This window comes from Podarcis liolepis, assembly GCF_965112155.1.
Source record: "Podarcis liolepis genome assembly, chromosome: 17".
NCBI lineage: Eukaryota > Metazoa > Chordata > Lepidosauria > Squamata > Lacertidae > Podarcis > Podarcis liolepis.
Window position 1 is genome coordinate 13,531,839 of NC_139571.1, and position 24,587 is coordinate 13,556,425.

Genomic DNA, 24,587 nt, shown 5'->3' on the forward strand with positions numbered 1-24,587 from the left:
TGTATTATAGGGATCTGACAGAAAGAAATGAGGTGCAGTCATACCTCGGGTTGAATGTGCTTCAGGTTGAGTGCTTTCAGGTTGCACTCCACGGCAACCCGGAAGTAATGGAGCGGGTTACTTCCGGGTTTTGCCCTTCGCGCATGCGCAGACGGCTCAAAATGACATCACACGCATGCGCAGAAGTGGCAAAACGCGACCCGTGCGCATGCAGATACACCATTGCGTCTTACATTCTATTCAGGATGCAAATGGGGCTCTGGAATGGATCCCGTTCGCATCCCGAGGTACCACTATATTTGAACCAAAGCTGGGGCTGGGGGTGCAGTTCATGAGGGAAATTTGCATCAATTGGAACCACCACCAGCCTCTAGGGAGCGGAGGTGCCCTTCCTCTATGCCCAAAGAATCTTCCAGAAGGCGACACACGTTCCTTCGTAGTTTTCCCTCTGTCCACTGGGTGCAGGAGAAATTCTGGCAAATGGCTCTGCGGAGGTGAAAAAAGACCTTCTACACAACTCTCGGAAAACGCACGAGCCTCGTCATCCTCTCCCTCAAGTCAGCTGGTGCCTATTTGGTCGACACCACACAATTTCCGGGACGAGTCGCCACCCTTCTCCCAAAGTTACACACCATGAGTGTGACGTTGTTTTCATACAGCAGGCATGTCCAACGGGTAGATTGTGATCTACTGGTAGATCGCGGGGTGTTCCTGCTAGATCTTCGGTCCCTCAGTGATATCCTTCCCCCCCCCCCAAAAAAGGAAAAACAACAACTGTGGCTTCCTTTAAAAAGCCCAACAACTTTGCCTTTCCCAAAAAAGCTCAACTTTGGTCCAGCCAACGACGGGTAGATCACTGCCAGTTTTTTTCTACTGTGAATAGATCGCAGTCTATTGGGAGTTGGATATCTCTGTCATACTACTTCTTCTTGTTGTTGTTGTTGTTTAGTCGTGTCCGACTCTTCGTGACCCCATGGACCAGAGCATGCCAGGCACTCCTGTCTTCCACTGCCTCCTGCAGTTTGATCAAACTCATGCTGGTAGCTTTGAGAACACTGTCCAACCATCTCGTCCTCTGTCGTCCCCTTCTCCTTGTGCCCTCCATCTTTCCCAACATCAGGGTCTTTTCCAGGGAGTCTTCTCTTCTCATGAGGTGGCCAAAGTATTGGAGTCTCAGCTTCAGGATCTGTCCTTCCACTCAGGGCTGATTTCCTTCAGAATGGAGAGGTTTGATCTTCTTGCAGTCCATGGGACTCTCAAGAGTCTCCTCCAGCACCACAATTCAAAAGCATCAATGTTCTTTGGCGATCAGCCTTCTTTATGGTCAAGCTCTCACTTCCATACCTCACTACTGGAAAAACCATAGCTTTAACTATACGGACCTTTGCTGGCAAGGTGATGTCTCTGCTTTTTATGATCCTTCATGGATCACTGCCTTGCCGTGGCGAAGGGGCTTGAATAACTCAGAGAAGCTATGAGCTATGTCGTGCAGGGCCACCCAAGATGGACAGGTCATAGTGGAGAGTTTTGACCAAACATGATCCACCTGGAGCAGGAACCGGCAAGCCACTCCAGTATCCCTGCCAAGAAACCTCCAAGGACAAAGACAACCCTGTCATACAGCAGTTGCTAAATATTTATTTTTAAAAAATAAATCACAAATTGTACTGAAACACCTGCCTCTCCGCCTGGTTCTTACCTATATTCCCGCTCTTGGAGGATTTCCACAGGGTCCAGCCCTTGGGGCTTTTGGATGGGGCTGATGCGATTCTGTTTCTGCTGCAGCTGGACGATGGGAGAAGGCTGGCCGGCTGCGGGCGGAGGAACCGAAGGGCCTGGCATGACAGCCGCCGGCTGGGCAGGGGCGGGCGCCGGAGAAGGTCTTCCGCTGGGGGACGGGACAGGGAGCTTCTGAGGGGTGCTGGGAACATTCATCTCTGGCCCTTGCCCTGGAAAATAAGCCAGCACCAATATTCATAAACCTGGACCAAAAGGAGCTAAACAAAATGTTATCTATCCTTTTGGATAAGGTCAACACAATAGGATCAAGGACACTTCAGAAGCCAGATGCACCTGCTAAAGAAAAGGAATGAAATACAGGCGTACCTTGGATCTTGAACGCCTTGGCTCCCGAACGATCGAAAGCCGGAAGTGATTGTTCCGGTTTTTGAACTTTCTTTTGGAAGCCGAATATCCGACGGGGTTTCCGCGACTTCCCATTGGCTGCAGGAGCTTCCTGCAGCCAATCAGAAGCTGCGCTTTGGTTTCTGAACATTTTGGAAGTCGAATGGACTTCCGGAGTGGATTCCATTCATCTTTCAAGGTACAACTGTATGCCAAACAATGACACTTCTCTACACTCGCTTCCATGTATACCAACAGAAGCATTATTACTATTAATAATAATAATAAAATTTTATTTATAGCCTGCCTTCCCCGGCCAAGGCCGGGCTCAGGGTGACTAACACCAAATATAAATTACAATAAAACCTAACAGAAAAACAACAACAACAAACAAACAAACAATTAAAATACAGCCACATTTTAGTAGTAGCCCAGAAATCAGGACCATAAAGGGAGGAAACATCAGATATTAACAACTGGCTGAATCTGCGTGCACCACAATCCAATTCCTGAGACATGAAATATTCCATTATAAAGCAAATTTTGCCCAGTCATGTGAGCAGATGATACGTAACCCTCTTTTCATAACCCTGAGGGATGGTTCACATGTAACAGGCCAACGCCAGCTTGGGCTGGCACACTCTCTTCTCTCCCTGGGCAGCCCCATCGCATCCAAACTGGCTAACTATGATTGCAGACCAGAACTGGAAACCCGCTTTAAAGCGTTACTTCCGGCTTTGGTTTGGAACAGCACTTTGGTTTTGGAACATGCAACAGCACCCCGTGGTCTACCCAACTCAGGAAACCAAAGTATGTGAGGAGAAGGAAGCCTCATACCAGATCCTGGTTTGGTGATAATCTCTAAACCAGCCCTAAGACTTATTTGGCTTTTTTAAAAAATCAGGATTAATCTCTAGAGTTTGAAAGTTCTAAAATAGTTTGTGGGCTTTATTTTGCATTCATTAATTATAAAAGTACATGTTATGTGCCCACCGGGACGGGTTTGCTTTTGTGGTCCTGTGATATCCTACAAGTTAATTCCTATTAGAAGCATGGACACCAGTGATGCAATATTCACACAGCCCTGTATGTGGAGATGAGAGAAACCAAGGCTATGTCTAAACAAAAAACCTGAATGCATCAAGCAAAAAAAAACAGAATGCATCAATAAAGCAGTTAAACTTGGCTGCATTTGGGGTAGTACAGGTGTGTCTATTATGATAAATGAAAATGTTGGCATTTACCAATAATTCTCAACATATAAGGTCAGGGGTAAAGATCAGAAGATGCTGATATTTACTAATATGCCTGAGAAGCTAATTGAATGCTTCAACTCTCCATGAAATTCCACTCCTGTTCCCATCCTTTTATCAATAAAAGATTGCCTTTCCCAGGAAATGTCAAAACGAAACTCACTGCAATTTCTCACATTTATCAGTTACCTCACATTACCCAATTTCATTCTCATTTCTATCGTTCACCAAGGAAAACATTGCGTTTTTCAAACGACTTAATGGAATTGTCCCAACAGTCCAATGTCAATAAAAATCATTACAGTCCAATAATATTTAATTTGCTATACACTGGTACCTTGGTTCTCAAACGCCTTGGTACTCAAACAACTTGGAACCCAAACACTGCAAACCTGGAAGTCAGTGTTCCGGTTTGCAAACTGTTTTCAGAAGCCGAACATGCTCCATTTTGAGTTTTACATTTCCGATTTGAGTGTTACGCTGAGGTGTTGGTTTCTGCTATTTATTTTGCGTTTTTGTGGCTCTTTTTTTTGTTTTCGTGGCTGTGTGGAACCCAGTTCAGCTACTGGTTGATTGGTTGATTCTGTGATTGCAGTGCATTGATTATTGCTTTCATTTAATGGATCCATGGTCTCGTTACTTAGTAAAATTCATGTTAAATTGCTGCTTAAGGGGTTGTTTTTAGAAGTCTGGAATGGATCGATCCATTCTGCATGACTTTCTATGGGAAAGCGTGCCTTGGTTTTGGAACGCTTTGGTTTTCAAACGGACTTCAGAAACGGATTAAGTTTGAGAACCAAGGTCCCACTGTACAGCAAAGGAGTTGTGTGTGTTTTTAAAGAAAAGGACTGACTAACCCAACATTATTCTTTTTCTCAACTCTCTATCTCTCTCTGTTATGTCAACGGTCTGGATATAAAAGAGATGCCAACATCTTTCTTTCTTTTTTACCTTCTGGCCAGGTTTTGGGGGCCATGGCAGCCGTATGCGCTGGCATTCCTGAGGCAGTTCCTGGTCCAGCTGGGAGGGGGGCATTGGCATGTGCTGCAAAAACTGCAAAAAGACGATTTTCCTTCCATTAGAACGGGCCACACCAAAACAGGTTCCAGTAGCTTTTGCACCTCCGTCAGGAGTTGCAGTGAATTACGTCACAAGCCCTGACAGGCACACACAGAGAGTTCAAACCCCATCGTCGAGAGCATGTATGCAATGCTCACGCTGTTAGGTTTTGTGGGGCCAGCCTGAAGCTGGAGGAAAGAGAAAACTGAGGCCTCTTGAACACTGTAAAATGCAGGTCTGCAATAGCCACATAATGGCCAAGAGCTTCAGGTTCTACGAAAGGGAGTTATTCCAGAGTTGGAAAAGAGGTATCCTGACGGTGCTGGGATATTGCACCAGGACCTAGCCCCCTGTCAGACATCAAAAGCGAGGACAGAGCAGCAAATACAGGTACTTGATTGGCCAGGGAATTCCCCAGACTTCAATCCCATTGAGAACTTGTGGGCTATATGCAAAAGTCGCCTCCATGCTGTAGACTGTACGACTATGGAGAAGCTCATTCAGGCGCTGATTCAAGTGTGGTACAGGCATCCGAAAATCAACAGGCACTGTTCAAAACCAGTAGACGCCATGCCAAACCGTGTTCAAACGCTGCTTAAAAATAGCGGAGGCCATATCCGTTACTAACATACGTGTATGTGAGTTTTGTACATGTATACGTGAGTTTTGTGCAATACAGTGGTGCCTCGCAAGACGAAAAAGAATCCGTTCTGTGATTCTCTTCGTCTAGCGGTTTTTTCGTCTTGCGAAGCAAGCCCATTGACGGATTAGCAGATTAGCGCTATTAGCGGCTTTTAGCGGCTTATCAGATCAGCTGATAAGCGGCTTAGCGGCTTAGAAAAAGGGGGGGAAAGGAAAAAAAACCCACAGGAACTCGCAAGACATTTTCGTCTTGCGATGCAAGCCCATAGGAGATTCATTTTGCGAAGCACCTCCAAAACGGAAAACTCTTTCGTCTAGCGAGTTTTCCGTCTTGCGAGGCATTCGTCTTGCGGGGCACCACTGTAAACTACTGTGCTAAATTCATTGTTTGTTTCAACTGCCGTATTTTACGCTCTGTAAGACGCACCAGACCATAAGACGCACCTAGTTTTTGGAGGAGGAAAACAAGAAAAAAAATATGCTGAATCCCAGAAGCCAGAACAGCGAGAGGGATCGCCGCGCAGCGATCCCTCTCGCCGTTCTGGCCTCTGGGATAGCTGCGCAGCCTGCATTCGCTCCATAAGACGAACACACACATCCCCTTACTTTTTAGGAGGGGAAAGGTGCGTCTTATAGAGCGGAAAATACGGTAATTTGCACAAGGGTGACTGTAGAGGAAGCCGACGGAGCCCGGCAGTTTTACCCGTTGGCTTGTAAAGAGTCTGTTGCTGCTGAATCCCGGGCAGAGTCCTCTTCCCCTGGACAGCAAGCTGGAGGTTTTCGGGCAGCGGCTGCCCCCTGGCCAGCATCTTGTAGGCCAGAATCTGCGCCCGGAGTTGGTGCAGCTGAACCGGACTGAAGGGCGAAGGTCCTCGGCTGGGCTGGCTCATAGTTTGCGGGTCTCCCGGCATCGTGGGTCCCGGCTGGCTTGGCGGCATTTGGGGCGGAGTGGGACCCCCTCCGGACATGGGGCTGGAGACATGCTCGGGGGCCGGTCCCAAGGGCGACGGGTGGGGAGACATGTAGCCTGGAAGAAGCAAAAGAGCAATTAGCGCCGTCATTTCCTGAAAAACGTAAGAGGCTTTCCTTGCGGCAGAGTGGCTCAGTTTAATTAGGAAACAAGGATCACCGGGGGGGGGGGGGCAGGGGGGGGAGACAATAAGCAAAGAGTAACTTGCCACTCACGGCCACATTATTTCCCCCTAGCATTCTGGTAAACGAGCTGGATTTATTTATTTATAGGAATCTTTTTTAAAAAAATAAATACTTTATTAAACTTTTTTTTTAAAAAATGAAACTATTCATAACAAATAAACACCAATTGATTGATATTTATTACGGCCATTGGCCCGTCACACGACAGTTTCCCACCAACATATATATACTTAAACCTCCAAATTTAAAAACAGCCAAAAACTTACAAAAAACAGACAAGAACCAAAGCAAAATAAGCAAAAGACCAACACATACATTACAATAAATTTGCAACATAAACATCGCCCTCTGTTCATAAATTAATAAAAGACATCAGTGGTGATATCACCTAGTTACATCCTAAAACATAGATCATGGTTTAAAAGGGTTATCCGAGCCACACAGGAGTCCGTTTTTCTTCTTTAGGGATAGGACGCTGATCAAAAATCTGGCAACCGTGAGTGATCTTAGGGGGTCTTAAATAAACACCAAAGAATTGTCAGTCTCTATTACACTTTATCACAGTCTTCTTCTAGTTCCACTGACTTCCCGCCAACTCCATCTAGCTTTAAATGTGTATTTATCTAGCTCACTGTTTGTGTCTGTTTAAAATAATTGCTTAGCCAAGATATTGTACTTTCTTTACAACTATTCAGTGTATAACAAAAGCTATTCAAAGGCTGCCACAGATTTTATAGTGTTGCAGTCTTTTATGTAACTTTTAAATAAACCCCATTTATTGAAAAACACTTGATCTGCGTGATCTCTTATTCCTCCTGATAGCTTAGCCAGTTCTGCGTACACCATTAGTTTTTGTTGCCACTCCAATTTTGAGGGTATTTTTTCTCCTTTCCAATTTGATGCTATTAAAATTCTCGCAGCCACTGTCACATAGAGGAATAATTCCCTTACACTTTTCAGGATAGCGGAACCCAGTATCCCAAGAAGGAAGGCCTTTGGGTTTTTTGTAAACACGATCTATGCATTTTTTTTTTAAGTTCCATAGATATTTCATCTATTTATAGGATTCATAGCCCACCTTTCAATGAATGTATTTTGCCAAGTCAGCTTTCCCAAACAGCATATAAAATAAAAACCAATTGGGTATTCCCATTTTAAGAGCTTGCAAGACATTTATGGTATACCGCCGAAATCAGCTGCACATGTGTCGTTGAGCAAACTTATGATTATGGTGTGCAAACCAATTAGGGCAGTGTTTCCACTTTCCCACGGCTCTGTGGGTTCACAGGGCATGCATATAATACAAAGAAGGTTCTTGGTTTCCAAAAGATTCAAGTTAGAGATACCTAAAGGTCCTGGGTTTTAAACCCAAGGAGTCTCTCAGTCTCTGATGCTTGCTTCCATATTCTTAAAGTACAGTGGAACCTTGGTTCTCAAATGCCTTGGTTCCCAAACCCCAAAACCCCAAAAGTAAGTGTTTCGGTTTTCGAACGTTTTTCGGAAGCCGAATGTCCGATGCGGCTGTCAGCAACTGCTTCCGAGGCGCCTGCACCAATCAGAAGCTGTGCCTTGGTTTTCGAACATTTCAGAAGTCAAACGGACTTCCGGAACGGATTAAGTTCGAGGTCCACTGTATTTGGTGCTTTTGGTTTTGCTATTTATTTTGCCTTTTTTTTTTTTAGCCTTTTTTGGTTCATTTGTTTTTGTGACTGTGTGGAACCCAGTTCAGCTACTGATTGATTGTGTGACTGCGGAAATGGATAAAAGCCCCCCATCCAAACAATGACTATCATCAGAGCAAGTAAGAAAATAAATTAATTTTAATTCTCATCATCTACAATACTGTCTTATTTATTTTATAGCACAGTACCTTGTTTAGCACCTAGTTTAAAAGTACCTGGGTTAAACCACAGAGCCTAGGACTTGCCGATCAGAAGGTTGGCGGTTCGAATTTCATAGGAACAGGGAGCTAGCGTACAGCTTCCGGATCATGTGGCCAGCATGACAAAGCCACTTCTGACGAACCAGAGCAGCGTACGGAAACGCCGTTTACCTTCCCGCCACAGCGGTACCTATTGATCTACTTGCACTTTGACGTGCTTTCGAACTGCTAGGTTGGCAGGAGCAGGGACCGAGCAACGGGAGCTCACCCCATCACGGGGATTCAAACCGCCAACCTTCTGATCGGCAAGTCCTAGGCTCTGTGTTTTAACCCACAGTGCCACCCGCGTCCTGTAAGGGGATGTTTAGATGTCCCCAAATTTATCGGGCTAGCCTTGCTATCTATATATCTATTGCTACACACTGTTCTCCACTTTCACAATACTATTCCAGGCCCTACGTAAAGTAACAGCAGCCCCCCAGGACACAATCTGGGGGAAACCTTTGGCAACGTAAGCATGCAACGATATGTCAGGCCAGAACGAGGTTTTACGCTGTAACCGTCTCGAGGCGTGAATACACGTTGTTTGCTCCGGCGGCTGGGTGCTGGGCCTGGCGCTCGAATGAATGTAACTCCTTCTAAAGCCCGCCGCATTTTCCTTTTTAATAGGAACAGAACGAAAAGAAGCAGCCCAGCATCAATAGGAGGAGGATATATAAATATCCCTCTGATTGCAACGTTCGTGTTTTCAAAAGGGGACACGGGGAAGCTGCCTGCAGAGTTTGGCGGCATAATAGCGTTCCGAAATAAGTAACTCCCTTTTCTGTTCAGCTGAGCTTCTGGAATGCCAGGCAACTGTTTAAATTGCAGAGTGTTTGCAAGCCTTATCTAAATACCGAAACCATCCCAAGCGCTCAGTTTCAACCGTGAATTCCTCTGGGAAGGGACCCCCGAACGATGCGCTTCTGCCGCTGCTCATTTGTTTTCAGAAACTGCCAGAGATTAACCGTATATTATGGTTACCTTCTGTTCTCAGAGCTTAGCTGCGCGGCATATGCCGCGACGAGAACGTTTGACCTTTCCGAGGCCTGGCCTGCCCTCCGTAAGCAGCGGGGGGAAAGCGGCTGGATGTGTCAGCTGAGGGAATGCAAGGAGAAGCCCCCAAGAAGGCAGGCGGCGGGGGTGGCAAAGGAAAGGGAGATGCAAATCGCGAAGGGGAGGATATATCCCGCACACGAGGTGTGCACAATGCTAAAGCTTAGGCAGGTTGCACCATTTTCACATCATGTATTTGGTCCGGCGGGACACGGGTCGCGCTGTGGGTTAAACCACAGAGCCTAGGACTTGCCGATCAGAAGGTCGGCGGTTCGAATCCCCGCGACGGGGTGAGCTCCCATTGCTCGGTCCCTGCCCCTGCCAACCTAGCAGTTCAAAAGCACGTCAAAGTGCAAGTAGATAAATAGGTACAGCTCCGGCGGGAAGGTAAACGGCGTTTCCATGTGCTGCTCTGGTTCGCCAGAAGTGGCTTAGTCATGCTGGCCACATGACCCGGAAGCTGTCTGCGGACAAACGCCAGCTCCCTCAGCCTATAGAGCGAGATGAGTGCGCAACCCCAGAGTCGGTCACGACTGGACCTAATGGTCAGGGGTCCCTTTACCTTTTTATTTGGTCCGGCAAACATCTGCCTGCCCCAAATACTGCTTTCTGAAGGGACGTAAATTAAAACTGCAGCAGGCTCTCCGTGGCTTCCCTCCCCACCATGCCTCTGCTTCCCCAGCAGGAACATCACAAAGCAAGCACCCACCCAGACAGTTCTGTTGCCTTCGTTCTGGTGACCTCAAGGTTAGATTGCTGCAATGTGTTATACGTAGGGCTGCCTCTGAAGACGGTTCAGAAACTTCAGCTGGTGCAGAATTCAGCGGCCAGATTGCAAGACGGTCTGAGCTTATTGCACCAATTGTGGTCCGACTGCACCGGCTACAATTGGTGTAATAAGCTCCGGGCCCAGTTCAAAGTGCTGGTTTTGACCTCTGAAGCCTTAAATGGCTCAGGACCGCAATACCTCAAGACCGCCTCTTTCCATAAGAACCTACCCAGACCCTGAGATCATCATCTGATGCCCTTCTTTGTATGTCCCCTCCTCAATAGGTCCGGAGGGTGGCAACACGAGAACAGGGCCTTCTCTGCAGTGGCTCCCCATCTGTGGAATGCTCTCCCCAGGGAAGTTCGCCTGGTGCATTCATTATACACCTTTAGGCACCAGCCAAAAATGTTCCTTTTTAACCAGGCCTTGGGCTGACTGACATCCAATGCCCTTTTAAAATGTGGCTCTTTTGGAGGGGGCTAACGGGTTGTTATTTTTATTAGGTATTTTTTGGTTTTATATCTTAATTTTATTCTGTGAACCGCCCTGAGACCCCTGGGTACAGGGCAGTATATAAATTCTAATAATAATAATAATAATAGTTCCTTTCCAATGAACTCTGATGCTATAGACAAACTCCAACGCTATAGACTCATCCAACTCAAAATCCCTGCATCGCGTTGGGGCTGGACTAGATGACCACTGTGGTCCCTTCCAGCTCTACAAGCCTCCGATTCTATGAGCTAAGCAAGAATTTAATCGACATAACGGAGAGTTCCTTCCTAGGAAGCCATTGCAGGAGGGCTAAAAATGCTGGCAGTCAAAGCATTAGTCCGGATAGATCATCAGTCTGACATTATATAGAAAACTGCCCTATCCAGTCCAGATCACAGGCCCACCTACAGCTGAGTACTCCCTGCACAGGCTGGCAGCAGCTGGCCAGGATTTGAGACAGGGTCTTTCCCAACCCTAGCCAGATATGCTGGGATTTGAACCCAGGACCTTCTGCAGGCAAGCCATGTTTTCTGTCTGCTTTCTCTGCATGCAAACATGGGGCTCTGCCTTCGTTCTCTAGCCCGGACATTTGCCCTTCTGGGATCTTATCCAAACACAAAACAAAGGCGGAAGGTATAGGAGCCCCTGTCAGGGCTCTCCATGGTAGGACAGGCATGGGGGGAAATTATTTGACTATGTTTTGGTTGGAACAGCTGAGGCTGCAACTAAAGGAGGCGTCGCGAATCCAGAAAAATCACAAGGGAAAGTGCTACCAGGTCCTCTTGTGGCAACTGGGACAGGCTCCAAAGGCAAGGAGGGAGAGACTTGGCCGGTTAGTGAGAAAGTTAGAGAGAAGTTTCTGGCAGAGCCAGAGTTGGACTGGGTGACAAGGACCATTTCATATTTAGAAATAGGGATATCCTTGGGAAAACAGATGGACGGGACAGTTCATCTCGCTGTATTAAGTTTCCATTCCACAAACAGTGCTCATGTGGTTTTGTTCCACCGTGTGAATAATTTCTTGATTTTCTAATAAATACAGATTCTCCAAAACACGAAAACGCACCCAATGAAAGCAGAAAATACAGTGGTACCTCGGGTTGTGGACGGGATCCGTTCTGGAGCTCCAGCCAGATCCCAAGATTTCCGCAATCAGAGGTGCCTGTTCTGCGCACACGCGTAATGCAGTAGAGCGCTTCTGCGCATGGGGCAAAAACCCAGAAATACACTTCCATGTTTGCCACTTACGTGTCCTGAAGTTTACGTAATTGGAGTTACGAACGTACCCTTAAACTTGTTTTCCTTGCAATTCTTTTCGAGCCTAAACTTTTAGGAAGGAGTGCCTCTCCAGGGGAAAGTTTATTTAGCTCTTTCTAACAGCTTCAAAAGCCTTTTATAAATAAAGGCAGAAAGACAACCACCACCAAAATAACCAGCAAGAATCTGACAACCAAGGGCACAAGGCACCCTGTCCAAATTACAGTGGTGCCTCGCAAGACGAAAAGAATCCGTTCTGTGATTCTCTTCGTCTAGTGGTTTTTTCGTCTTGCGAAGCAAGCCCATTGAAGGATTAGCGGATTAGCGCTATTCGGATCAGCTGATAAGCGGCTTAGCGGCTTAGAAGGGGGGGGGGAGGAAAAAAACCCCGCAGGAACTCGCAAGGCATTGTCGTCTTGCGAAGCAAGCCCATAGGAAATTCGTTTTGCGAAGCACCTCCAAAATGGAAAACTCTTTCATCTAGCGGGTTTTCCGTCTTGCGAGGCATTCGTCTTGCGGGGCACCACTGTAGTGAGCAGCTTCACAGATCTTAAGAGCGACCTCAACTATATCGCCAGCCCCCTGGAAAACCCACCTTGGCTGTGCTGATCCCTTGGGCTCTGGGGCGGCCCCATGCCAGGGTGAGGGGGCCTCATGCTTGCGGTCTTCATGGCGCTGTTGTGCAGGTCTTCCACCATTCCTTTCTCATGCAAACCATCAATAGGCTGTAAACAGAGGAAGAACATGCATATGTTTCTGGACTGCTCCATCATTTCAGAAAAAAATGGGTCTCTAGACATGTACACACACAAAATAGCATTAAAATCGGGTCAGGTGGGGTTGCCATATGTCCGGATTTTCCCAGACATACCGGGAACAGAGGTGGCAGCAGAGTCCAGGTGGAAATTGGGAAAATCCGGACGTATGGCAGCCCATGTCAGCAGTGCAGTTTCCCCATAAAAATAGCTCAAAAGTGGCATTTTTAAAGCGATTTCGCCCCCAAAGCTCAACAACTATTCGGTCCATGTTTGAAATATTACAACCCTAGGTCAGCATCTAAAACACAATGCTAAAAAGACCAAGAAAACTGAAGACTCAAGGAGCTCCGACGGCATCAAATGAACACGGTGAGAGTTTTACGCGATACGGAACCCATCTTTTCTGAAACTGTCCCTTTACGATTCAAGTGTGTTTGACTTTTCTCATTCCAAACCTAACTTAGAGCAGCTTCAAAAGCCATTCGCTGAACCCCAAGATTTCTTGAGAGCCCTGTTGTGGTGCATTGGGCCAAAAGTGCTGCTGCGATAATCTCCTGCTCTTTGGCAGCAGCCAAGCAAATGGCAGGGACCACAAAGACCACTCCCATAATAATAATAATAATAATAATAATAATAATAATAATAATAATAATAATAATAATAATAATATTTATACCTCACCCATCCAGCTGGGTTTCCCCAGCCGCTCTGGGCGGCTCCCAACAGAATTAAAAGCACAATAAAACATCAAACATTAAAAACTTCCCTAAACAGGGCTGCCTTCAGATGTCTTCTAAAAGTCAGGTAGTTGTTTATTTCCTTGACATCTGGTGGGAGGGCGTTCTACAGGGCGGGTGCCACCACCAAGAAGGCCCTCTGCTCTCCATAACCCAGGAACAGACGCAAGGAGCTCAGAAGAAGAGATGTGTTGTCTGGGACACTATGAGCAGCAACTGCTGCCCCAGAACATCCCCAAGACCATTTGAATGTGAATATTCAATGATAGGAACCAGACCTTCTTATGGGGCAGGAGGAAGGAGAAGCAGAAAAACCTCAGGGAGCCCTTGTAGCACCCAACACCAGCAGAAAACTGAATTTGTGAAGCAATAAAGAGACTCAGACTCAGCCAAGGGAGGAAGAGAGAGAGGGAGGAGGTATCTGAGAAATGAGAATGAAACTCATGGAAGGCAACTGGATTCATCCAGGGGAGAGAGAGATCACCATGCGGGAACAAGATGAGAGGCAGGGAGGGGAGCGGGGAAAACAGAGCGAAGTCCATGCAAAGGAAACCTGGAAATTGCAAGCCTGGAGGTTTTTTTATTTTTTTAAAAAAAGCAAAAACATCAGCGCAGGAGGAAATAGAAGATTTACTTCCCTTGCCAGCTGCAAATGCAGAGCACTGGGGAGCCGTTATTTAAAGGGAAAGGAGCAGTCAGCAGCTGCTTTCCGGAGAAAAAGGGGCAGTGCACAGACTCGCGCATGTGTGCGCACGCACACTCTCCGTCCCCTTCCACACACACACACAAACACACACAGCTGCCGCGCTCCCATCTCTTGCTCTCCCCCCAAGCCAAGGCCATGTCCAGACCTCCAAGTGTTGAGAGCGATGGAGAGAAAGCGAGAGAAGTTGGGAGGAAAATCAGAACTCTGCTACAAAAGGAAGAATAAATGATTCCAGATTTGGGGAGGTGGGAAGAGCTGCAAGACAGCGCAACAGGTTTTTGCACGGCCAGAAGTTTTCCTTTATACCCAACGGCATTTTCGAACTAATCTGCTTGAGAGGAGGAACTCCATTTCTTCCTTTCTCTCGAAGGAACAGAATTCCCAATAAATCAACAACAGCCGCTGCTATCCCTAATAACACACAATGAAAACTACAGCACTAGAAATTCTCGATTTTGGGAAGGGCAGTTTGTTAGTGTTGAAAAAGGACTAGAGCTATCCTGAAAATGATGCCCTTGGCACAAGCAGCCTTTCTTACGATGGAGATGTTTGCCAAGGCGGATTGAGACGTTTCTAAGTTATGGGACCGTGGAAAAGCAGTTGGAGACGCACCGAAAATGGCCTTTTTGCCGTGGGCAGAAGATGCTTCAGAGCAGGTGAGCTGAGGTCCAAGAAGGGAGTTTCCTCCCTATGGCATTTATGGGTCCAGAATGTTCCATGGCAGTTGGCAGATCCGTTAAGAATGGGGAAGAAGGAAGCAGGTGAGGGAAGAAGATGAAGGCAGGGCAAGATGTTCCCAGGGCACACCTTAAGGCAGATTTGTTGCCAACCATCCAGGTGTCATCATTATTATATCAGTATTTGCATTACTTCAATCAATTTATATACCACCCTTTATCAAAAGCTCCCAGGGCAGTGTACTACATTAAAAACACATTACAGAACATCAATGATAAAAACATAGTCAAAAGCATATTGACAGACAAATCATTAATAATAATAAGTCATTTCCCCCACACTTTTACAGGCCACAGATTATTTAATGGATGAAAGGTAAAGGGGAATGTTTTTGCCTGGCACCTGAAGGCATGTAATGATGGCGCCAGGCAAACCTCTCTGGGGAGAGTGTTTCAAAACTGGGGAGCCACCACAGAAAAGGCCCCGCTCTCTTGTTGCCACCCTCCGAACCTCTCTGGGTGTAGGGGACATAGACAAATGGAGGGTCTGGGTCAGTTCACATGGGGAGAGGCGATCCTTGGGGTGTTGAGGTCCTGAGTCGTGTAGGGCTTTAAAGTTCTCAAAACCTTAACCTGAAGCACTAAGGTAACTGATCTCTACATGGCCTTTGGTGCAATGCGATCTTTCCCCTTCAGGGGGTGATACCGCAGCCCATTTATTCTTGGGAAACTTTTTGTTCCTGGGGCTGTGCCAAATTCACAAGAAACGGAGGGATACAAATCAGAGTAGGAACTTGAAAATATACAAGTCCCATTAAACACAGTTTGTATCACACACATTCCAAATAACATGACTGCCACTTCTAAAGTATAAATCCTTTCCTTTTAGTTCGGGGTCATAAAGAAAGAGAAAACCACTAACCTCCCATCATTCAAGAGCCCCAAGGCAAATAAACTCTTGTTTGCAGGAGAGCAAAGCTGCCCAGGAGCTCTGCCCAGGCGCGTTTACACAGAAGTAAAGGTAAAGGTAAAGGGACCCCTGACCATTAGGTCCAGTCATGACCGACTCTGGGGTTGTGACGCTCATCTCGTTTTATTGGCCGAGGGAGCCGGCGTACAGCTTCCGGGTCATGTGGCCAGCATGACTAAGCCGCTTCTGGCAAACTAGAGCAGCGCACAGAAACACCGTTTACCTTCCCGCCGGAGCGGTACCTATTTATCTACTTGCACTTTGACGTGCTTTTGAACTGCTAGGTTGGCAGGAGCAGGGACCGAGCAATGGGAGCTCACCCCGTCACGGGGATTCAAACTGCTGATCTTCTGATCGGCAAGTCCTAGGCTCTGTGGTTTAACCCACAGCGCCACCCGCGTCCCTTACACTGTAGTAAGCCCCAGCAATTTCAGGGGAACTTGCTTCCACGCAACTCACTCAGGATCGGGATGTAAGGTGCTAGGTCAACACTGCCAACTGAGTCTACAAAAATTAAGAACCTCAAAAGTTATGCTATCCCACCCATAACAGCACCCACCATTTGTGATGCGTTTCCATTTGAGAAAACGTTGAAAATATTCCACTTGTAAGCTTCCTTCTTTTATTGTACGGATGTGGCCTTACAAGAGTCACACCAAGATCGAGTAGCCATTTACAAGCCTGAGTAAGGACACAGCATGATTTCCAATGTCTGGATCCTGTATTTACTACTCAGACCCAGTGATTTCAATAAAAACGCCATTCCCAGTAGGTGGTGTTCAAGCTTCAGGACAGCATCCAAAATATACTGCTTTAGTTTCCAAACTGCCATCCTTCTTCAAAAGGAAACTGGCAGCACCATCTTAGACATGGCTACTCAGAGGTACTGTATTTTTCACCCTATAGGACACACTTTTTCCCCTCCAAAAATGAAGGGGAAATGTGTGTGCGTCCTATGGGGCGAATGCAGGCTTTCGCTGAAGCCTGGAGAGCGAGAAGGGTCGGTGCACACCGACCCCTCTCGCTCTCCAAGCTTCAGGAAGCTACCCGCAAGCCTGCGGAGCCTGGTGGGAACTCTCGCGGGCTCCGAAGGCTTGCGGATAGGTGCTTGCAGCCCAAAGTCCGTGGAGAGTGGCACTGCGCACCCCAGGCTTAGGGTAGCTATCCGCAAGCCTGCGGAGCCCGGCGGGAGTTCCCTCCGGGCGCCGCAGGCTTGCGGATAGCTGCCCTAAGCCTGGGGTGCGCAGTGGGCTACAGCGCCGCACTCCCCGGGCTTCGGATAGCAGCAAGCTCCGGGAGCGATGGCGAGGTTGAGCGCAACCTCGCCATTGCTCCCAGACCCCCAGCCCTGAGGCTAAAAACGAAGCCAAGACAGCGAGCGGGATCTATCCCACTCGCTGTCATGGCTTCTTTGCTCTTTGGGGCTCGGGGGGGAAAATAATTTCCCCCCCTTTATTTCCCCCCCCCAAAAAAGTGCGCCCTATAGGGCGAAAAATACGGTAAGTCCCGTTGTCTTCAATGCTACTAAACGCCCTGGTAAGTAAATGGATATAGGATTGCATAAACCTAAGTCAAAACTGTATGCCATAACTGCAGCATTCAGTCCATGCGCTACAGAAGCGCTGCTCAGTTGCAGGAGTCAAATGCATTTCCGTATCACAGGATCACCGTCTGCCCTTTTACTTAGATAATATAAAGCTTAAAGTGATTATTCTGGACCACAAAGGCACAGCCACTGCTTTTCAGCCTTGTCCAGTCGGCGGCTAAATGCAAAAGGAGCGCAGGGCTTTGGCACTTTTAATAAAGTTATCTAAAACATAAAACTCCAAGATACATTGTCAAAGGCTTTCTCTGCATCAATAAACATTAACATTGCTTTACAACTCTTTCTTGCTTCTAATTTTCCCAAAATATCCACAACATTTCTAATGTTGTCTTTCATATGTCTTCCAGGCAGAAATCCTGCCTGGTCTTTATGACTATACTCAGATAAAACCTTCTTTAGCCTGTTGGCCAGTATATTTGCAAAAAAAAAAGTAATCCACATTGAGTAGGGAGATTGGTCTGTAGTTTTTAACACTGGGTCTATCTTGACCCTATTTAAGAATCAGAGTAATATAAGCTTGCTTCCAGGTTTCAGGGGCTTTGCCCCCTCGCAAAATTGAGTTAGATACTTCTACCAGAGGTTGGATGAGCCAGTCTTACAATGTCTTATAATATTTCGCTGATAGACCATCAGGTCCTGGTATCTTGGGGCTTTGGCACTTTTAATAGCTGTGCGAAAGAGAGGATTTCAGCCACCAATGTTTGCCGTGCAAGCAACCCTACTGATGTCAGACGTGCACAACAACTGCCGCCCGTATTTTATTAGCTAAAAACTGGAAAACCCAAGAATTACCAACAATAGAAGAATGGCAGATGAAGATGATGGATTTTTCGGAGCTAGCCGACCTAACCGGAAGAGTCCACGACCAGAAGGAGGAGGAGTATCAGGAAGAGTGGATTAAATTTAATAATTATCTAGCTAAATTTGTTAAGTCAAATTAACTGAAAACAGCTTGCAGATATTTAATTGGCTAAGGATTTTATTTATGTTAAGTGATGAATTAATATGTTTAATTCCATAAGGTGAAGATTTAAGGATGTTAATGTCTAAGTTAAATTTCATAAGAATTGGGATTTGGAAAACCGTTAAAAGGACAATGCAATGAAATTCAACCAAGGGGAAGGGAGGAAATCACCTAACAAAGTTAATAAGTGTAATTTTCAATAAGGCTATGATTTATGTTTGTTTGTCTTATGTGTTTGTTTGTTTATAATATTGTGAAAACTAATAAAAAAAATTGAAGGAAAAAAAAGATGTGCACAACATGGGGAAAAACGGAAAATGCTTACTTTGTGCATGGGGTGCATTCCTTCTGGCGGGTAATCGTTCGGTCCCATAGCGGGCATGGGATGTGGAACGCTCGGAGGGCCAGGACTCGGCCCCATCATGCTGTGCACTGAACTGGGCGAGGGACCTGGTCCTGGGCTGGGACCCAGTATGGGTCCGGGAGAGAGCCCTGGCCCCGGGGAAGGTCCGGGATGAGGCATGGCGCCGGGATCTGACGGAGTAGCCATCTGCTCTCTGCCTCGCTTTCAGTCCACGGTCCGGCTGCAGGGAGAGGAGAGGAAACACAAGGTGAAGGTCAGTTGTCCACAGCCAAGTAACGATGCAAAGCATAAATTAGAACAGAGCATATGGAAATCATTGCAGTTATTGCCTCACTTCCTAAAGGGCCGTGAAAATATAATAATAATAATAATAATAATATAATAATAATATAATAATAATAATAATAATAATAATAATAATAATAATAATAATATAATAATAATAATAATAATTTATTATTTCTTCCACACCCATCTGGCTGGGTTTCCAGCCAGAAACTTTTAAACAAACCGGACTTGTTAAGATTAAAATCACACATTTTCTTTTAAATTGGGAGTTTTGCACAGAAGGACAGTTTAAGGATAGATTATATACCGTATTTTTCGCTCCATAGGGCACACCAGACCATAGGGCTCACTTAGTTTTTAGGGGGGCAAATAAAGGAAAAATAATTATTTCCCGACCCCAGCCCCCAGAACAGGTCCAGGAGCAGCAGCAAGATTGCGCGCAACCTCGCCGCCGTTCCCAGAGCTTGCGGGGCTGGGGGAGGGGGAAGCCCGAGCTTCCCCTGACCCCAGCCCCCAGAACAGGCTGCTATCCGCAATCCTTCGGAGCCCAGTGGGAACTCCCACCGCACTCAGAAGGCTTGCGGATAGCTTCCTGAAGCCTGGAGAGAGAGAGAGAGAGAGAGAGGGGTCGGTGCGCACCGACCCCTCTCACTCTCCAGGCTTCAGCGAAAACCTGCATTCGCTCCATAGGACACACACACATTTCCCCTTCATTTTTGGAGTGGGAAAAGTGCATCCTATAGAGCGAAAAATACGATACAGTGGTGCCCCGCAAGACGAATGCCTCGCAAGACGGAAAAACCACTAGACGAAAGGGTTTCCGTTTTGGAGGTGCTTCGCAAAACGAATCTCCTATGGGCTTGCTTCGCAAGACGACAATCTCTTGCGAGTTCCTGCTGGTTTTTTTCCCCTCCCCCCCCCTTTTTCTAAGCCGCTAAGCCGCTTATCAGCTGATCCGATCAGCAGATAAGCCGCTAAAAGCGCTAATCCGTCAATGGGCTTGCTTCGCAAGACGAAAAAACCGCTAGACGAAGAGAATCACAGAACGGATTCTTTTCGTCTTGCGAGGCACCACTGTAAATTGATATAAATGATAAAAGGCAAATGTGCATTCCGGAGAAAGGAACCGGACGCTATCTGTGAAGGACAGCACCGATCCTTAACCCTGCCTTTGAAAACTCATTCTGACAGTGCAGAATAACTAATCTTAACTCTGAGGATGCTGAGCTTGAGCCAACCAAGCGCTACTCAGAGTAAACTAGCGAAAATGAATGGGCCTCAGCAAATATCCGTTCATTTCAATGGGAACAAAAAGACACAGGTTCTCGGACTTCTGGTCATCAACCGTTTATTAGGGCCATGGGAATATCTCCGAGACAAGAGTTCTCTGCTACAAGAAGGCCTTGCTTGCATTTGAATAGATACCGATTTTGACGAGGGTTAAGAATCTGATCTGTTTATATTGCTACCAATGAAGCAGAAGTCTCCTAAATACCGTCTTTTTTGCTCTATAAGACGCACCAGACCACAAGACGCACCTAGTTTTTGGAGGAGGAAAACAAGAAAAAAAATATTCTAACTCTCAGAAGCCAGAACAGCAAAAGGGATCGCTGCGCAGCGAAAGCAGCAATCCCTCTTGCTGTTCTGGCTTCTGGGATAACTGTGCAGCCTGCATTCGCTCCATAAGACGCACACACATTTCCCCTTACTTTTTAGGAGGGAAAAAGTGATTCTTATAGAGCAAAAAATACAGTACATCAAGCCAACACTTGCTCACAGAGGCACGAGAGCATGTCTCCTCCTTTTCTGCCCACATGGATTTCAGTGGGCCTACTGTAAGATACAAACCATTATATTAAAATGTATTATTATTATTTATTAGATTTGCATATCGCCCTACACCCCACAGGTCTCAGGGCCTCTCGCAACGTAAAATCGCAATATAAAAGCACAGAATACAGTACATAATAAAAAAACAAGAACAACTCAAAAATCGCCCCTCCCCAACACTGCAATAAATGTCAAATAGTGATGACAGAGGACTGAGCAAATTTGGATGGCTGCAATGAAGCCACAGAGGAATAAATGGGAAATTCCTGCTACGGAATCCAGGACCCTGAGTCTAGAGAGATATTGAGTCACGCAGGCCCATGTGTGAAGACCTTGGAGGGATGGGGGGGAGAGAGAGAACAGACAAAATAAGGACCTATGGAGGCCTGCGCTTTATGCCACTTCACACACAATTTTAGCAGGCACCCGTTGCACAACCAGACATGGCAAACACTGCAGTCCAATAGGCTGAATGACAAGAACAAGACTCAGAGCAGAGTTTCCTAGAAAGTGGGTATCTTTCTCCTCTCAAGCAGGATGCCATCATGCTAAGTACAGCTGTACAGTGGTACCCTGTGTTGCGTTACCTCCAGGTTGCAGAATCTTTGGGTCACGGCCGCGGCAAACCCGAAAGTGTATACAGTGGTACCTCAGGTTAAGTACTTAATTCGTTCCGGAGGTCCGTTCTTAACCTGAAACTGTACTTAACCTGAAGCACCACTTTAGCTAATGGGGCCTCCAGCTGCCGCCGCGCCGCCGGAACACGATTTCTGTTCTCATCCTGAAGCACTATTTCTGGGTTAGCGGAGTCTGTAACCTGAAGCGTATGTAACGCGAGGTACCACTGTACTTCCAGGTTTCGCCGCTCATGCATGTGCAGAAGCGCTCTATTGCGCCGGCGCATGCACAGAAGCGGTGCCTCTAGTTACAATTTTTTGGGGGTACACACAGCACCCCGAAACGAATTAAATCCATAACTAGTGGTACCACTGCATTCTTCCAAGCATGCTGCGTCTTGAGTGGCATGTGCCACTCAACCGAGACCCCTAACAGTCCACTCCTCTCCAAAACAGCCACCTACAGTGGGCGGACAGGGGCATCGTCCTAAGAGAGTTTGTAGGGTGATGTTGGAGCAGAGAAAGAAGAGTCTTACGTGTCTTACTAGGACTTCCCACTGCCATCCCTGTATCTTCCCACCTGGACTGTGCATCCACCACAAAGTTTGCTGCCAGAGTTAGACCGATCAATGACACGACCGCACCAGTCGCCTGGCTCAGCATCGACTCAGGTGAGCTCAAGAACCAACCTAGCTCCACCACGTGTTGGTAAAGCCTCCCTTCAGAGGACACCTTGCCAGACCAAGCTCTCCCTTCCCAACTTCTGCCTATCTTGGCTTCTGCTGCCTCAGTTCACATTACCTGCCAGACCCATAGGTGTCAACTTACTGATTTGAAAATAAGGGACCAGCAGCCTCAAAAATAAGGGATCAGCAGCCAAAATAAGGGATTTTCCGGGTACAGGTATGTTCAACTTCTGAGCCCCTCCGAGCCAAAGGCAGAAAGCCCAGCCAGCAGCCAAACAAAGCTTCAAGCGGTGGTTCCCACAGCGCAGCAACCCGGCAAAGGGGATGCAGCAAGGAAAACCACCGTCACCTCTCCGCTGGGAAGCGCTGAGCAAAAGCGAGTCCCCAGGCAACACTGTCAATTTGATCAGCACAAGGCATGCAAGCTCCACCCCCCAGTTGTTCTTAGACTCCTTATTGGGTGAGCAACGCAGCCAAGCAACACAGTTGGAGCCTCCCTCCTCCCTGGCCGGCAGGGAGGGAGGGAGAGGAGCTGCTTCCTCTGAAACCCGGGAAATTTAAGGGACATCATCAATAAGAGACAGCAGCGGGACACAGCGCTGGGATAAGGGAGTTTCCCGCCAAATAAGGGACGGTTGACAGCTATGGCCAGACCCCTTTGGGGCCCCAAACCCCACAGATCCCCAAACAGAGGGATGGGTCTCCCAAGCAGAAATTCGGCAACTGTGGAAAGCACCCCGGGGAAAAGAGATGGCAACGCTGGGTTCTTGTGAGAAGCCACCTTGTTTGTTTGACACCGGAACCAAGAACCTACAGCGTTTGAAGCGCGTGGAAGGCTTTGCTTTTGCACTTTGGGTGCACCAATGGCTTCAAGTTCCGAGTGAGGGGATTCCGGCCCAACGTCAGGAAGAACTTTCCGACAGCAGAACTGTCTCCCTCAGGAGGTGATGGGACTCTCCTTCCTCGGAGGTATTTAAGCAGAGTTTGGGCGGTCATCTGTCATGACTGAGATTCCTGCATTGAAAGGGGCTGGACTAAATGACCAGAAAACAGAAGGACAATGGTTGGCGAGTGGCGCTGGCCATTGCACGGTGTTACACGGTGTGTGAAGCATCCCTGAATTGGAACAAGCACACCTAGTATGAAAAGGGTTCAAACAGGAGCCCGTCTGCTGCTACATCATCCATTTCATCCTACCAGAAAACAACAACACGGGAGCCTTAGAAACACAGTCCAAGACACCAGAGATGGAAGGAAGAAACAACCCTGACTAATATTAATAATAATTTAGTATTTTATACCCTGCCCATCTGGCTGGGTTTCCTAGAAAAGAACGGCAAACCAAGACGGACTACGCCGAAACGGCAAAATTATCTGGGAAGCTCAGGAATCAAGAAGACCAGAACTTTAGAAAAAGAATGGGAAAAGTTTGTGATTCACTTATGAGACCGCTGCAAGCAAGTTAAAACATTGGCAGGATTTTAACCACCACACTTTAAAGTAACAGAAAGTATGGATAATTTAAAAGGATAAAGATTGATACGCAGTTGTAAATATTATCAATAGGATCCATGGGGTGGGGGGAAGTCAGGAGATTCAGAGTAATCTCAATATTTCGACTTGGAATTGTTGCTTGTAATTTGTTTATATTATTTAAAATCAAATTATTAAAAAAGAAACACAGCCTAAGACCTCTTTCTTCCAATTCCATCCTTTTATAGTCCAGCGCTAAATACTCAGAAATACTTCATTACTCCAGTGCATTTTTTATATTTGTGCAAACATTACATTCTTGTGTTTTAATCGCCCCGTCCTTCCTCTGATTAAGCCAGGCAGCAATTGGAACAAGAGTCACAGGGCTGGATTAAAGTCATCTACCTGGGGATCCCCACTGCTTGCAGGGCGAGACATGCAAATACCTCCAAAGCCAGACTGTGCAAAACAAACCATACCTGCAGAGTCCCCGGGGGCTCATCAGTCCCCCCCACAAACCGCCATCACAAAAGGAAGTGTTTTAAACGTACAAAACTGCATCTAGTGGGTTTTTTGCAGGGAAAGGTGGCTTTGGAAGGTGTTTTGCAAGAGACAAGGGACTGCCATTCCAATGCAATGGGAGCCTCCTAGCACTGCCAGAAAATGCAGAACTGCTATCAGAAAGGCTAAATTTAAACAGAAACTGCTATCTAGCCGGTGCGAAAGAAGAAATAAATAGTTATCTTCACACCCCTGCAACGGTGCAGCATGTTCTTTTAGATTTAGCCAGCAACATTTCTGATGTATTAGAAACTTAATATACGGTTGCTTTGACAATGGCACCATTTAGGAGTAAGGCCATTTCCACACGAAGTTTATTTCCTATGGCGTTTCCATCTCACCTTTCCTCCAAGGTAGAGTATATTCTTGTTCTCCCCACTATATCCTCACAACAACCTTGAGAGGTAGGCAAGGCTGAGAGGAAGGGGCTCCCCGGCAGCAGCTTCACAGCCGAGTGGGAATTGGACCCCTACCTCATGGGGATGAACACACGGTACGTTTTTACCAGCAATGGGGGAAAGCAGGAATGCATCTAGGACCAAGAGCGGGAAGTCAACTCTTCGGGAAAATTGCATTAATTTTGATGTAATCTGGCATTGATCAGTTCAAAATTTGGAAA

The 24,587-nt window shown here is 46.8% G+C and overlaps 1 protein-coding gene across 13 annotated transcripts in view; it reads right to left on the reverse strand.

Moving 5' to 3' along the window:
• The window catches only part of SMARCA2 (SWI/SNF related BAF chromatin remodeling complex subunit ATPase 2), a 124,714-nt gene that overhangs the window by 93,895 nt on the left and 6,232 nt on the right, over nucleotides 1-24,587 (reverse strand). For 5 of the 13 annotated variants that reach the window (XM_083483281.1, XM_083483274.1, XM_083483283.1 and 2 more), the window contains exons 2-6: nucleotides 18,475-18,733; nucleotides 12,327-12,456; nucleotides 5,782-6,105; nucleotides 4,329-4,430; nucleotides 1,700-1,949 (exon numbers count right to left, since the gene is read on the reverse strand). In XM_083483281.1, coding sequence (XP_083339407.1) covers nucleotides 1,700-1,949; nucleotides 4,329-4,430; nucleotides 5,782-6,105; nucleotides 12,327-12,456; nucleotides 18,475-18,699 — 1,031 coding nt within the window. In that variant the 5' untranslated portion in view covers nucleotides 18,700-18,733. Of the gene's footprint in view, nucleotides 1-1,699; nucleotides 1,950-4,328; nucleotides 4,431-5,781; nucleotides 6,106-12,326; nucleotides 12,457-14,470; nucleotides 14,647-18,474; nucleotides 18,734-24,587 lie in introns of those variants that run through there. The other 8 variants (XM_083483286.1, XM_083483285.1, XM_083483287.1 and 5 more) reach the window with 4 other exon arrangements.